Source organism: Dreissena polymorpha, chromosome 9, assembly GCF_020536995.1.
Source record: "Dreissena polymorpha isolate Duluth1 chromosome 9, UMN_Dpol_1.0, whole genome shotgun sequence".
NCBI classification, from domain to species: domain Eukaryota; kingdom Metazoa; phylum Mollusca; class Bivalvia; order Myida; family Dreissenidae; genus Dreissena; species Dreissena polymorpha.
Window position 1 is genome coordinate 11,127,634 of NC_068363.1, and position 15,282 is coordinate 11,142,915.

General features: G+C 38.4%; 1 protein-coding gene and 2 long non-coding RNA genes across 22 annotated transcripts in view; 1 reads left to right on the top strand and 2 right to left on the bottom strand.

Moving 5' to 3' along the window:
- Positions 1-15,282, top strand: part of LOC127846618 (uncharacterized) — a 26,026-nt gene continuing 10,744 nt past the window's right edge. The window contains exons 1-9 of one of the 20 annotated variants that reach the window (XM_052378044.1): positions 238-359; positions 650-750; positions 880-3,725; positions 5,457-5,766; positions 5,885-6,063; positions 6,362-6,661; positions 7,060-7,289; positions 10,728-10,876; positions 12,608-12,714. In XM_052378044.1, the coding sequence (XP_052234004.1) occupies positions 912-2,480 (1,569 nt within the window). In that variant the 5' untranslated portion in view covers positions 238-359; positions 650-750; positions 880-911 and the 3' untranslated portion in view covers positions 2,481-3,725; positions 5,457-5,766; positions 5,885-6,063; ... (2 more) ...; positions 10,728-10,876; positions 12,608-12,714. The other 19 variants (XR_008033571.1, XR_008033576.1, XR_008033572.1 and 16 more) reach the window with 19 other exon arrangements.
- Positions 4,840-6,501, bottom strand: LOC127846624 (uncharacterized). The gene is made up of 2 exons (XR_008033584.1): positions 6,353-6,501; positions 4,840-6,057 (listed from the first exon to the last, which is right to left on the bottom strand). It is a non-coding gene; the product is annotated as an uncharacterized LOC127846624 (long non-coding RNA).
- On the bottom strand, positions 9,394-12,691 carry LOC127846625 (uncharacterized). The gene is made up of 2 exons (XR_008033585.1): positions 12,567-12,691; positions 9,394-10,899 (listed from the first exon to the last, which is right to left on the bottom strand). It is a non-coding gene; the product is annotated as an uncharacterized LOC127846625 (long non-coding RNA).

Consider the following 15,282-nt stretch of genomic DNA (forward strand, 5'->3'; position numbering starts at 1 on the left):
CGCCGCCATTTTGAGTGGTTGGTAAACTGTGGTTTGTGTCCAAATAATTAGACGGTATCTTTTGTATATTGACCCCATACTTATGTTGTCATTGCATATATTTTTATTAATGGGTTTCGACCCGTAGCCTTGTGTTCTGTAGTGGAAAGTAGATTTCCACTAATAGTTGGTGCGTTGTAACCTCACAGTTGGATTGACTCGGACTTTATCCCAGGATTGACATTATTCTGAGTAGTCAAGTAGTCCAAATAATTAGACGTAAGCTACCCCGTCGATGTAAATCGACCTCATATTTATAGGAGTAAGTAGTCAAGCTGCAGTCCTCGTAGAGGTCGGACGTGCCAACTGTCACATCTATGGTAAGGGCCTATTGCATTGAAGACTTAGGGTAGGGAAAATACTTTATTGGTGGCAGCGGTGATTTTGTAAACCCATTCCAAAACAGAATTTACCAGAATTTGAGTATTTTCTGTGGGTAATTTTTCCCGCCGTTTTTCGATAACCACCTATTTCTGGATTTTTTGGCCAAACCATACGATTAGTTGGTGTGTTTTGCCTCTAGTGGGTCACAGTTTTTTTTGTGTTGGTAGTGGTTCTTTATGAATTCAGACCAACAGAGGTTATTCTCCCTGTTTATACATTATTTAAGCCCAATTACAGCAATATCGGAACTTGGACGAGTCCATTGTTGACAGTGGGCGGGGAAGTATAAAAGAAAGTGTGACCTACGCAGCTTGGCTACCGTCCCTTGTAAGTATATTTCAAATGTATTTGTAAAAAATACTCTTGATTATGACAACTAGTGCAGCCCCTATCTTGTGTATTTAAATTTACACATATTGGAGGAAACTTCTTCATATTTATTTTATTTTATTTTAGAATACTTCTGGATTAAATAGTTTCTTGCCAACATGGCCTGTATAAAGCAGCCTGTTAATTGTTTGACAGAAGAAGAATTAAGATCAATCCCGGGTATTAGCAGTAGACTGGCATCGACTATTGTTGATGTCAGAAACAGGTCTGGAAACTTAACGGCAGAATCTTTCCAAACATTGAGACGTCAGTCACTTTCAGAAAACGTGACACAGTTGCTTGATTTTACACCCAATAGGCAGCTGGGGAAAGATCGGTCCCAACAATCGCCTAATATAATGTTAGGTGCTATTCCTAAGAAAGTTAAGGTCCCCATGCCCGGGTCACCTAAATTCGAGAAACAAGCGAATGGCGATGCCTCAGAGAAGTTGGTATCAGAAGTCGCACAGTGGCAGGACGTACAGGAGGTCCTATCGACTGCTAAAAAACTAGTTGCAGCCAAAAAACAAGGTGACTGCAGCGCATTTAGCGATTTTTTAACAAATGCGCAACAACAACTGAACTTTGTTAAAGACAATCTTCGTCGCCGTGAGGATAGCGACGATGATTTGGAATCCTCATCCGGAATTCCAAAGATAAAGAATGCACGAGCTAAGATGTACAGGAAGAAGATTACACACCACACTGTCACAGGAAGGGGTGTGTCATCAGAAGAGGAGGATCAACCGATTCTTCACAGAACGAGTAGTGCTATTGCCTACTCAAATCATCTGCCAGCTAGTAAGCTACCTCAACCAGTACTTGGCAGCGACAGGACCCAGTTTCAAAGAGGGCAGCCATTTTCGAGATCAGCTTTGCGGGATATTCCCAAGAACCTGGTGTATGATGGAAAATCAAGGTGGCAATCATTCCATATGAAATTTGAGCAGTACGAGCGGTCTTTTGGGTGGACTGCAGAAGACTGCAAGATGTGCCTATTGCACTGTATGTCAGGTACAGCACTAGATTATTGCGCACGGATAATGAAAAGCAATCCTGAAGTGCCATACAGAATTTTGTTAAATAAACTGGAAGGGAGGTTTGGCGCTGAGCTGGCGGAATCGTCTCAAGCTAAATTTGCCACAGTAATACAAAAGAAAGGCGAATCGATGGAGGACTGGGGAGATAGAGTACAAGCCCTTGCCACTGAAGCTTTCCGTGATTTACCGGAAACTTTCTGTAATCAGCAAGCCATTGATAGATTTTGTCAAGGTTTATTAGACATTGATGCTGGACATAACACGTTTATGAAAAGACATCGTACAATTGAAGCTGCGATGAATGACATAAGGCTGTTTCAGCATTCTAAGGGTGCCATGTTAGGTGGTCGTACAAAAGTCACACAAAAAGCTATGGATTATAATGATACAAATGCTTACATATGTTCTGTACATTCACATTCAGACAAAGAATCTATCACTGACTTCAGCACATTGCAGAAAGAATTAATTAAAATAAAAGAACAACTCAATGAATTAGCTGTAGGTCAAAAAAGAAGGCCATGGAGAAACAACAGGACACCATCTAGGTTGAATGAACGGAAATGCTTTGCATGTGATGAAACGGGTCATTTTGTTTCAAATTGTCCTTATAAACAGGAGATTTTAAACTTAAAAGGGTCCAGTTAGAGAGCCAAGGCTGGTCCCAGGTCGAAGTAGGCTCAAATAACTTGATAGATTACTGTAACCTGTATAGTACTGATGTGAAAGGCTGCAAAGCATTTTTGGTCAGTGCAAGTGGTAAACAGCCACGGTCCTTTAAGGAGGATGACGTGGGTTTACAAAGTAAACAGCCGCGGTCCTTTCAGGAGGATGACGTGGGTTTACCAAGTAAACAGCCGCGGTCTTTTAAGAAGGATGACGTGGGTTTCCAAAGTAAACAGTCACGGTCCTTAAAGGAGGATGACGTGGGTTTCCAAGGTAAACAGCCACGGTCCTTAAAGGAGGATGACGTGGGTTTCCAGGGTAAACAGCCGCGGTCCTTAAAGGAGGATGACGTGGGTTTCCAAAGTAAACAGCCGCGGTCCTTGAAAGAGGATGACGTGGGTTTCCAAAGTAAACAGCCGCGGTCCTTGAGGAAGGATGACGTGGGTTTCAAAAGTAAACAGCCGCGGTCCTTTAAGCAGGATGACGTGGGTTTACGGGGTAAACAGCCGCGGTCCTTTAAGCAGGATGACGTGGGTTTGCGGGGTGGTGATTTGCACGGAAGATCAGCATCTTTGGAAGAGAAACCAGAGATAAATAGAGAACAGCCGAGGTCCTCCCAGAGCGGGGAGGTTGACTTGGGTTCCACGAGTGAACATTTGCTGTACAGGCAGAGTAAATCGCAGAGTAAAACAGACATGCAAGGTTCAAGAATTTGGGATCCAGGAGGAAATGATGCTAACACCAATGCAAGACATTTACATAGCATTAAGGTTTAGGGGCCTTCCTTCTTTTTGGGTGGGAAGGAGGATGTAGTGTAGAAGAAGTAACATGTTTTTATAGAATACACCTCCCCAAAATCTAGATTATCTAGATTAAGACAGGATGGAGACAAAACTTAATTGTTTTGAGACTAGATAAAAGACAACTTCAGATGTGAGTAATTTCAGTCTGAGTTAACATTTATTCTGTCCAGATTAAGACAGGATTCACAACGATGAAACCGAATACTTATTCAGTCTAAGGCTGGAAAGAAAATTAGAAGGACATAAACGAATCCTTCAAGAGAAAGAGGGAGGGAGTGTAGTGGAAAGTAGATTTCCACTAATAGTTGGTGCGTTGTAACCTCACAGTTGGATTGACTTGGACTTTATCCCAGGATTGACATTATTCTGAGTAGTCAAGCTGCAGTCCTCGTAGAGGTCGGACGTGCCAACTGTCACATCTATAGTAAGGGCCTATTGCATTGAAGACTTAGGGTAGGGAAAATACTTTAGTTCGCACTACATCATGTTCGCCTTGGGTTCTGTTAACCCTTCGATTCAGTGAAAGTAATAAACGGATAAAAAAAACATTTTTTTAAATTGTATTATTCATAACAGTAACACAATTGTATTGGTTTTGTGTTGTACATATTTGATATCTGATACGCAAACATATTCTTGAAGTGAAATATTTTGCCAACAATAGTTCTTCCCCATAGTAAATACTGGAAACCATACATTATCCTACCGCACCCCAAATTCGACGATGTTCTATTTATATTGATTAAATGGATGATTATTGTCTTTGAATCATTTCAAAGTAATACAGCCGAGTTTAAAATTATTATTTTCTGCTATTAAACATTTCATTATTTCTTTCATTATTTGCTAAATATTGCTTCATGTAACCGTTACATCGTCGAATTTCGGTCCATTACATTCGATTCTTTACACCCTTCGAATTTGGGTCACACTGGGATATTGCATACATGCATCTAGTCCAAATTTTTGACGCTCTTAAATATTAAGCTACTTTTTATATGGGTAAAGTATCTCGCGCGTCTTATAAATAAGACTAACATGCATCATGCAGAGATCTCCCTCTGGTTTAGTTCAAACCTGTATATTTTAGTTTGATTGCATAGGACTTATTTGAAAAAGCTGTAAATTTTGTTTCCGGTGCCTAGAACCAGTACTTAGTGTCTATAGGGAAGATCTAAAGAACGCTTTCACAGTGGGGATCGAACCCGTGACCTCCTGGTTGCTAGGCGGACACCATATCCTTTACGCCACAGCTACCTCAGGGTTTGGGGTAACGGTACAGTTTGTCAAGGTATTCCGAATCATTAGGCATTCTGAATCCACATTTTCATTTAAAAAAGTCTTAACGTTTGGTATGCGATTTGAAAGGTTATTGTTGTTTCTAAAAATTTAATCCCCCAGCCTGTAAAGAATGAAGAATCATTGTTTTTGATGAAAATGTTGATTCAGAATGCCTAATGATACCTGTACCCTGAGGCGGGGGAAATAGGGCATCATTAAAAAAAAAATTTGGACTTTAAACCAAACATGAGAAACAATATAATATGTTTTTTTAATCACCGCCAAATTAAATACATAACAATTCTATTTAGTTTTAAACATTTTAAACTTGACAATTCTGGGTCTAGGGCAATTAATTTGCTTGAGTGTCGGGTGAATTTTTATCTGGGGAAAAATTAATACTTTTTTGTTGAGGGAATGGGGCCTTATTTTGGCCAAGTCTTGAATCGTTATAAGACGGTATATAATATTATATTTACCTGTCAATAATATCTGCAAGGGGGGTTAGACAGTATAGATTGATATATACATGTACATGGTCACTCTTAATGTCACTCAAATAGATAAAGTAATCAGTATTGCTATTTAATGGTATGTTTTTTTCATGAGAATAAACTTAAGGTTAATAGTGATTACTTTGTAAAATAAAACAAAGCATGTGCAAATATTGCAATAAAATATTCATTTTTAACACCATTAAAAAAAAGTTAACAATATCTATACACATTCCTTGGTATTTTACCCTAGCATAACAGCTTCAATCACATAATCATTATTTCAATCAATTAACTGGGTCCGTTATCTCATCATCTCTTAATGAATCATATATATTGATAGCCACCTGCTTCGTACACATTTCAAACTAATATTTCAGACACCAAACGCAAAGCCTATCCCAAGGCAATGCCCCATTTGCGTGGTAAAAGGCAACACGACTGTGTACCTCCGGGTAACAGACCACGTTTGCTGGGTGCAAGCGCTGACGGCAGACCCCATGAAGCCGTTGATGTCAGAGGCACGTGCTAAGACCGGTCGGAAAGTGAAGAAGACAAAGCCGAGGAATTACTACTCTTGCTGGCTGTGCGACCGGTCGGTGATTGACCGGCTGCGTCATCTAGAACAGGAGCACAAAATGGAGGCTGGGACATTCAATTTTGTTTACACAAGAGGGCCGTTTCCGGAAAGTAAGTGTTAAATTGTGTTCGTGTGGTTTTTGTATTTAATTTCTCATATTTCTATCAATGTCTAATACAAAACCATACCAAACGATGTGTAACTTTTACATTTAAACGTCATTTACAGGACGCGAAAACTTCAGGAAAGGTGACCAGCAGACTCGCCACTCATGATGACTCGGCATAGGAGGATGAGAAGGTGGAGGATGAGGAGGAGGAGGAAGAGGACTTTTCATTCCTAATGCCGAAATACTGCCTGAGCCTGGAACCCAATGCAAGGGTGATGCATGGTCGGAGAAGCTGCAAGTAACAATATGGATTGCTTATATAGTGTAAAGTTTTGAGTCCGTTTTCGGGGTAGAACCAGTACTTGGTGCATTAAGCCCTGTTTTCCCAGATTTTTTTTAAATTATATACATTTCAATTGATAGTCATTATTATTGTTACATGTATATATATTAAAAACCGTGAGGAAATATATAGTACATTAAAATTTAAGATAAATATTATTTATTTATAATACTTTGGAATTACTGGTTGTTAGTTAAATTATATGCGATTTCACCATCTAGCATAGAATATCATCCAATAATACTTGTTGCAGTTTCAATCGTTGACTCATATGTAGACTACATGTTCCTGCGGAGCAGGCCAGGTGGGTTGGCAAACGAGTCGAAAACACAAGAGGTCAACATGAAGATCAACCGGTTCCTGGCCCTGTCTGGCTACTTGGAAGGAGTGGTGTTGAGTGACATGCTGTTGTGGATGGGCCATATGGAGGTCCACGACAGTTCCTCAACACCACTCACCAGCTGAAGACGGTGCGGAATGCACTAACGGCAATCAAGAACTTCCTGAAGTGGTGCGAGGGAATGGTCTAGCGGACGCCCGCACATTGAACAATGTAAGCGTAAACTTAGGATTTGATTTATGTAAATTATTCATTCTTCTTGGACATCTACTTATTAATGTTTTGGCGTTGGCGTCTTTCTGTCTGTTCTTCCGTCCATCTTTCCGTCCGTCCAGCACTTTTGTGTCGAGAGCCATATCTTGAAAGTGCTTTGGCCGATTTCATTGAAACTTGGTATGAGTATATATATGGATAAGAGGACGATGCACGCCAAATGGCATTGTACACAGTCTGTTAATTACGGGGTTTTGGCCCTTTGTATCTTGAAAAAATGCTTTTTTGAGTGTCAAATATAACACTTTTGTGTCCAGAAGCATATTGGCGGGGGATATCAATTTAACAAATTTGCTTGTTTAGCTTTATTTTTTTTTCGGCCGATCTCCTTCTCACAGGCTTCCTGACCTCAACCTGCCTGGATAAGAGCCGTCTCGAGGTTGTTCGGAGGGTAGAGGAGAGTGCGGCCATCCTGACGGACGCAAACCTGGAGCGCCACTTCACTGAGAGTGAGCATGTAGTGAAAACGATCAAGGTGATCCAGGAGCCCCCAGCTGGCACACCTGAAAGATATTCGGGGAATAATCATTTAACTGATAGCGCTCTATAACGCCTCCTGAACTGGCAAGTATACAAACCTGAGGGTATGTAATATAAATAAGCCTAGTATTGATTCGAAAAGATAACCCTACATTACTTTTCAGACCAGAGTTGTTTTTCAGTAGCAATTGCATAGAATTGAATGAAACTTGAAGTTAATAGGCATTAAAATTGGGTTTATTTAAGTATACAACAAAGCTGTTCGCCTGTTAATTGACCGACTTGTCTTATGTATAATATTTTTACCAGATTGTTACCTTGAAGACAGATAAACTATAATGCAAAAGTTCATTTTGACATTCCAAATGGGGGAAAGGCCTTGAAGCCATTGTAAAATTAAACTGTTATGGCCCCTTAATTGATTGAAAATGTCAAATTTCTGTCTGCATATGTTGGTGTATGAATTTAGTGAAATTCAAATTAGATCAAATTTGTTATCATTTTTCAGTGGTTCTTGCATAAGAGTCATCAGGATGATTTAGTCATTTCAGAGATGTACCCTTTATAGCTCAACTTGAGTTATTGTTGCTGGTCTTTGTCTGTTTTGCGATGTGTGTCTATATGTCAACATTTTTACTTAAACAATATCTCCTACTAAACCTTTGGACAAAGCTTGATGAAACTGGCAGGAATATTCCTGGCATGAAGCTCCTTCAATGTTGCTCCAAGAATTGTTTTCCATGAAATCCTTGTTGCCCTGGCAACCAAAAGAAAAAACTTAAAAAATCTACTCTGAAACTGCAAGGCCTTGGGCTGAGATATTTAGCATGAAACATTGTGTGGTGGACCTTTACCTGTGGGCAAGTCGATTTTTTGTCGAGCCCACTTATGGAGAGCTCGACATATTTGTCACAGTTGGCGGTTTGGTGTATGTGGATCAGTCCGTCAGTATGAAAGTCCGGGTTAGGCTTGTCTGGAGCGTAAGTCTGTTATTGATTGGAGGAATTTCAAATAACTTACAATAAATGTTCACAATCATGACACGGCCGGTCACTGCTCAAGAAAACGTCAATATCTCAAAGGTCAAGGTCACACTTTGAGTTCAAATGTCAAAAATGGCCATAAATGACCTTGTCTGGGCCATTATTATGTCATTCATTGTCAGAATTAAATTCAATTTAAAATCATGTGTCACCATAATTTGACGGTGTTGCATGGGAAGGAATAATGTCGAAATCTCGAAGGTCAAGGTCACACTTTTAGTTCAAAAGTAAAAAATGGCCATAAATGAGCTTGTCCGGGCCATAACTGTGTCATTCATTGTAAGATTTTAAAATCATTAAGCACATTTGTTCACCATCACTCGACGGTGTGTCATAAGAATGAATTACGTCAAAATCTCCAAACTCAAGATTACACTTAAGAGTTCAAAGGTTAATTGGTGGGACTTGTACCATGATTGTTCAAACTATGTTCCTGGGGTCAAAATTGCCCCACTGGGGAGGGAAATGTAATTTCCTTATTAGTATATTAAAAAACCTGAAAAACAAAATTTTTCTCATAAATCACAAGGCCTAGAGCAAAGATATTTGGCATGAAAGTTCATCTTGTGGACCTTCACCAAGATTGTTCAAGTATCATTGGATCATATTTGCCCCACCCTCGGATCAAATTTGTTTTCCTTCTATAATATATATATAATGAACACTTAAAAATATTCTTCTCAAAAACTGCAGTGCGAACATACATATTTTGCATAAAACATCATCTGGTGAACTTCTATACAGATTTTTAAAATTATCAGCTGGGGGTACCAATGATAAATTCATTGAATTTACCTGCTAAGATTCATTTGCTTTGTGGAAATGCAATAACTTGCAATGTTTTTAAAGTGATTGAATGGTTCAACATTAACTTAAAATTAAAAAGAAAAAAACTATTTCATACATCATATTATACTTATAAAAAGCCATAATTGTAATGCTTTCATGGAAAAAAATGAATGTTTGCTTAATTTTCAAAAATATTAATAAATCTTTAATGTTGAGGATTCTTCATAAAGGTTTTACGTGTGCACAGAATGTTATGGTAATCTCCAAAGCATTCCCATTACAAAATACATCCGATGTCTATGGATAAGTTATTTTTATGCCCCCTTTCGAAGAAAAGGGGGTATATAGTTTTGCACTGTCTGTCAGTCTGTCACACTTTTCGTGTCCGCTTTCTAATTCAAATAATTTTCATTCGATCTTTACCAAACTTGGTCAGAAGTTGTGTCTAGACAATATCTAGGTCAAGTTCGAATTTGGGTCATGCCGGGTCAAAAACTAGGTCACGGGGTCACTTAGTGCATTTCAAGGATTTAGCATGGTGTCTGCTCTCTAATTGAAGTAGTTTGCATCAACATTCATGCGCCTGTCAAGTATCGGGCATTCAGCGTGAGAGTCGCGCATTTACGCAGCAAAACACCCTCTCACACAGCCAAATCTTATGCTCTCCTTTTTTTATACGCCCGTTTTTAAAAACGGGACGTATTATAGTTTCACCCTTGGCGGACGGCGTCCACAGCAGTGTCCGCTCTCTAATTTAAATAGTTTTCATCCGATCTTCACCAAACTTGGTCAGAAGTTGTGTCTAGACAATATCTATGTCATGTTAAAATATGGGTCATGCCGGGTCAAAAACTAGGTCACGAGGTCACTTAGTGCATTTCAAGGATTTAGCATGGTGTCTGCTTTCTAATTGAAGTAGATTTCACCCGATCTTCACCAAATTTGGTCAGAAGTTGTGTCTAGATGATATGTAGGTCAAGTTGGAATATGGGTCATGCAGGGTCAAAAACGAGGTCACAAGGTCACATATTGCATTTCAAGTATTTAGCATGGTGTCCGCTCTCTTATTGAAGTAGTTTTCATATGATCTTCACCAAATTTAGTCAGATGTTATACTAAATGATATCTAGGTCAAGTTTAAATATGGGTCATGCCGGGTCAATAACTAGGTCTCGAGGTCACTTAGTGCATTTCAAGCATTGAGCATGGTGTCCAAAACCTTCGAAAGGGCATATCTTGTGACAGTTTGGCACTCTTGTTTAAAACTGACGATGCATGAAACTATTTTCACTCATATTTTTTATGTAATTTAAATGCCAAAATTTAGAAAATGCATATGAATGTGAAACGAAACTGTAAGTAAGTAAATAGTGTTACAGTTACTGTACAAACAACCCATTTTTCAAAAGAAGCATTTTTTTTTGTAAACTGTACTGATGGTTTTGCTAGTTATGCCATAGGTTGTTGATAACTCGCGTTTGTTCAGCTAATTTCATTATTTCTTTTATAGCCATTAATGTGTTATCATGGTCATTGACGTGAACAAAAGCAAACTGTTATTTTTACAGCATCCAGTAAAAATACCCATATTGTAAATCACACGGGTACTACTGCTCTAATGTTTGATCAAGAATGCATCTAATGGATAATCAAACTAGTGGTTTCACTCAATTGATTTTTGCATATATAGGTAGGTGTACCTAGAGATTGAGCTGGAGACAGTGAAGGTGCTGACCTCTGTGTGGAACACTTAGAAGCTGGCAAGTTTTCATATTGAAGGGTATGGTTCCCAACCGCCCATCACACACAGAATGAAGCTTGTCGTCTTCCGCAGTAAAAACTGGTTAGTGCTCCACAATGCGATACCTGGTTCATATGTTTGTTGCTTGAGTATTAATTATTATTATCAAGATTATCTTGTTTTATATTTCTTGATTATTTGCTATTATATCCCCAGAAACATAGTATAGTGGGGTATATAGGAGTGACCTTGTCTGTCTGTCGATGGCTCTGTATTAAGTGTCCCCTCTCTAATTCAAGGTGTTTATTGGATCTTCACCAAACTTGGTCATAAGTTGTATGTAGATGATGTCTAGGTCAAGTTTGAATATAGGTCATGCCGGGTCAAAAACTAGGTCACGGGGTCACTTAGTGCGTTTAAAACATTCATCATGCTGTCCGCTCTGTAATTTAAGTAGTTTTCATCCAATCTTCACCAAACTTGGTTAGAATTTTATCTAGATGATCTCTAGGCCAAGTTTTAACATGGGCAATGCCGGACTAAAAACTAGGTCACAGGGTCACTTTGTGCGTTTTTTAGCATTCAATATGGTATCTGCTCTCTAATTCAAGTAGTTTTCATCCGATCTTCTCCAAACTTGGTCAAAAGTTTAATCTAGATGATCTCTAGGCCAACTTCAAACGTGGGCCATGCCGGGCCGAAAAATTAGGTCACATTGATTTTGACTTTAGGTCCTATAACACTGGCTTGCGACACCTGTCGACAGGCTTTCAACACAAATTTTTGGAATAAATAGTGACTGAATATCTATCTAAGTTTGGTTGTGAGTTTATCTGGGCCATAACTATGTCATTCATTGTGAGATTAAACAAAAAAAATGCACATTTGTTTACCATCATTGAACGGTGTGTCATGCCAAAGAATTGTCGATATCTCTGAGGTCAAGGTCACAATTGCATAATAACTCTTAAAATCGCCAAACATGTAAATATGTTTTTCTTATCTTGTGAAGACAGCATGCAAAATATTCTGTGTCAATGCGGTATGTGGGGTTATTCCTGGTATATTGGAGTCTGTATGTTGGTTGGTCTGTTGTGGATTTGTCTATCCATTCAAACTTGTAAATATGTGATCAGCATGAAAAGAAGATTTTCAAAACACAATTTTTATTTGCATTGATTTCACATCCAAGAGTAATGGTCTTGATTCCTTGATCCTCGCTCATTAACATTCACAGGGACAGCAGGGGTATTTTATTATTGTTGATGACCAAGTTTGTATTATATTTGTTTTGAAAGTGTGAACTTTTTAATGGATAAATAGATAGATTGAACAAAATTAATTTATTATGCCCTCCTTCGAAGAAGAGGGGGTTAATTGTTTTGCACATGTCGGTCAGACCGTCCATCAAATGGTTTCCGGATGATAACTCAAGAACGCATAGGTACATTAATCATGACTGGCAAATGACCCCTTCAATTATCAGTTCACTAGGTCAAAGGTCAAGGTCACAGTGACTCGAAACGGTAAAATGGTTTGCGGATGATAACTCAAGAAAGTTTAAGCCTAGGATCATGAAACTTCATAGGTACATTGATCATGACTGGTAGAAGACCCCTTTTGATTTCCAGGTCTCTAGGTCAAAGGTCAAGGTCACAGTGACCTGAAGCAGTAAAATGGTTTCCGAATGATATATATATATATAATTAGCTATTGATACTTAAGTGAGAGTGATTACATGAGTATTCACACAATGGCTGCCACTACAACTGTACAAAAGAATGACACTCACAGTTCTCACCATAAACCCCAATACTCTTCTCTCCATAACAGGGTGCTGGAAGATGCTTACTGCTATATTGACTGCTTCCGAGCGCTTCCTGGACCTAAAAATTATCTCCCAGCAGCAACCTCCCCAAGGTGTGACGAGAGTCTTCAAGGTAATTGAAAGAGGGTGCAATGTGAAGTATAAATGCATAACGAGCCAAAATGGAAAGCTTAGGTTTGGAATAACTCGTCTCATGGTCAAAGTCACACTTAATACTCAATTTTCACATACCAGTATATATGCAAGAAAGCTCATTCAACAACTCGCTACAATCAGGTTATATGCTGAATTTATACTTTCAGGTCAAAGGTCCTAGGCCACTAAGAAATATTTCTTTTAAATCTCACTCAAATGGTGACCATATTGTTTCAATATGCAGAGTTTGGATTTGGCATCACTCACACTTGAAGATAAATATTCATTTGCCACATTATGATTTTGATTCTTCTTAGTAAATCACATATCCCGTTTCATTGTACCAAGAAACAAAACACCAATGCTCACCACTATTAATTAATGCGATTTGCAAAACCAATCAGGTTCAAACAAGATAAAAGGTTTGAACATTCAGTTCTATCCTTTTAATTTGTATCCGCTCATTATTGTCCCCTACCGGTTTCATCGGAGGGGATTTATGATCACATTTGATTCATACTTTGACAAAACAACACTTACCTGACATACCACAATGGGCTCCACCCAAACCATCCCCCATGCCCCACCCCAGAACTCCTCCCCCCCCCCCCGCCCCCCTAAAAAAAAAAAAGACAACAATTTTTTTTTTTTTTTTTTTTTTAAATATCATCTATAAAATGACCACACACCCACATTATACCCCCTCTCCATGATGGCTTACGTTATACTGTCAAGCACTCGAATAGTCGAGCGCACTGTCCTCTGACAGCTCTTGTTGCCTTAAATTTTCATTGTTCTTTGAAATTAAATTAATAATGGCCAATTTTTTTCACTGCTCTTTGTTATTATTTGTTTTTGGTTTACAACTTTTTCTGCAATCAATTTAAGGGGGCATGTCAATGGTTTTTCTCTATGCAATGGCAAATATTCAACATTCCACATGTCCGATTTTTATGAAAAATAAATGTACATGTATAAGGAACATTGATGAAATCGTTTAAAAAGATTAGTGAAGGGCCAAAAAAATATTATTACATTATGGTCTTAGTGCTTATGGGGATCGAAATCTTGCCCACAACATTCACAATCTTAATGAATATTTTCTACACAAAACTACTGTTCCATTATTCATTATGGTCAGTGAGCATGCCCATAGCTGGATATGTTAATACTACTACGATTTCCTGCGCCCACAAAAAGTTTCGTGGGGATAACTTTTTTTAGCTTGACTATATATATATATATATATATATATAAAGTGGAGCTATCCTACTCACCCCGGCGTCGGCGTTACCGTGAGCGTTGGAATGTTAAAGTTTGCGTACCACCTCACATATTTCCTATGTCCTTTGACATATTGCTTTTATATTTTGCATACTTCTTTACCAACATGACACCAATCTATAAACAAGAGCAGACAACTGAATCAAGCATTTTTGTAAGAATTATGGCCCTTTTTTCACTTAGAATATGAATATTATTGATAAATCTATGTTAAAAATTGCGTACAACCTCAAATATTTTCTATGTCCTTTGACATATTGCTTTCAAATTTTGCGTACTTCTTTACCAACATGATCCCAATCTATAAACAAGATCAGACAACTGTAATAAGCATTGCGACAGAATTATGGCCCCTTTTTCGGTGGAGCATATAGTTGCCAGTTTGTCTTTCCTTACTTACTTACTTCCTTACTTCTGTCACACTTTTGCTACCGTTTCTCATAGCGCCTTCAATACTTAACCAATCGCTTTCATATTTGGCATGTAGTTACCTTGCATGGACCTCTACCTTTTGATGAGGCTTGAGGTCACTGGGGTCAAGGTCACCGAGGCTAATAATAGACTTCCTTCTGTCACACTTTTGCTACCGTTTCTCATAGCGCCTTCAATACTTTACCGATCTCTTTCATATTTGGCATGTAGGTACCTTGCATGGACCTCTACCTTTTGATGAGGTTTGAGGTCACTGGGTCAAGGTCACCGAGGCTAATAATAGATTTTTTAGGTGTTTATTAACACATACATTGACAAAGCGCATCATCAGGGAGCATCCATCAGTTTCACTGATATTCTTGTTTGTCTTAGTAACTTTGAATATTTTGTTAAATTTTGTGTTTAGATCCACTTTACTTCTAAAGTATCAAGGCTATTGCTTTCAAACTTCAAATACTTTCTTACTATCATGATGGTACTGTACCTGGCAAGTTGAATTTGACCTTGACTTTTGAATGACCTTGACTCCCCCCCCCCCCTCAAATTTTTCTTTTTTTTGAAATATCTATTAAATGACCACACACACACACATTATACCCCCTCTCCATGATGGCTTACGTTATACTGTCAAGCACTTGAATAGTCTAGCGCTCTGTCCTCTGACAGCTCTTGTTAATTAGTAATGTACATAATTACAATATATAAAGCAAGGTCTGTGCTTTAAGAAACATATAAATAAGTTCATATTAACGCATACATTTATTTCAGAGAATAAAATTCCGTTTTAGCTGTCAATATGCCCTTTAACAAATCTTATATGATTCAAGAA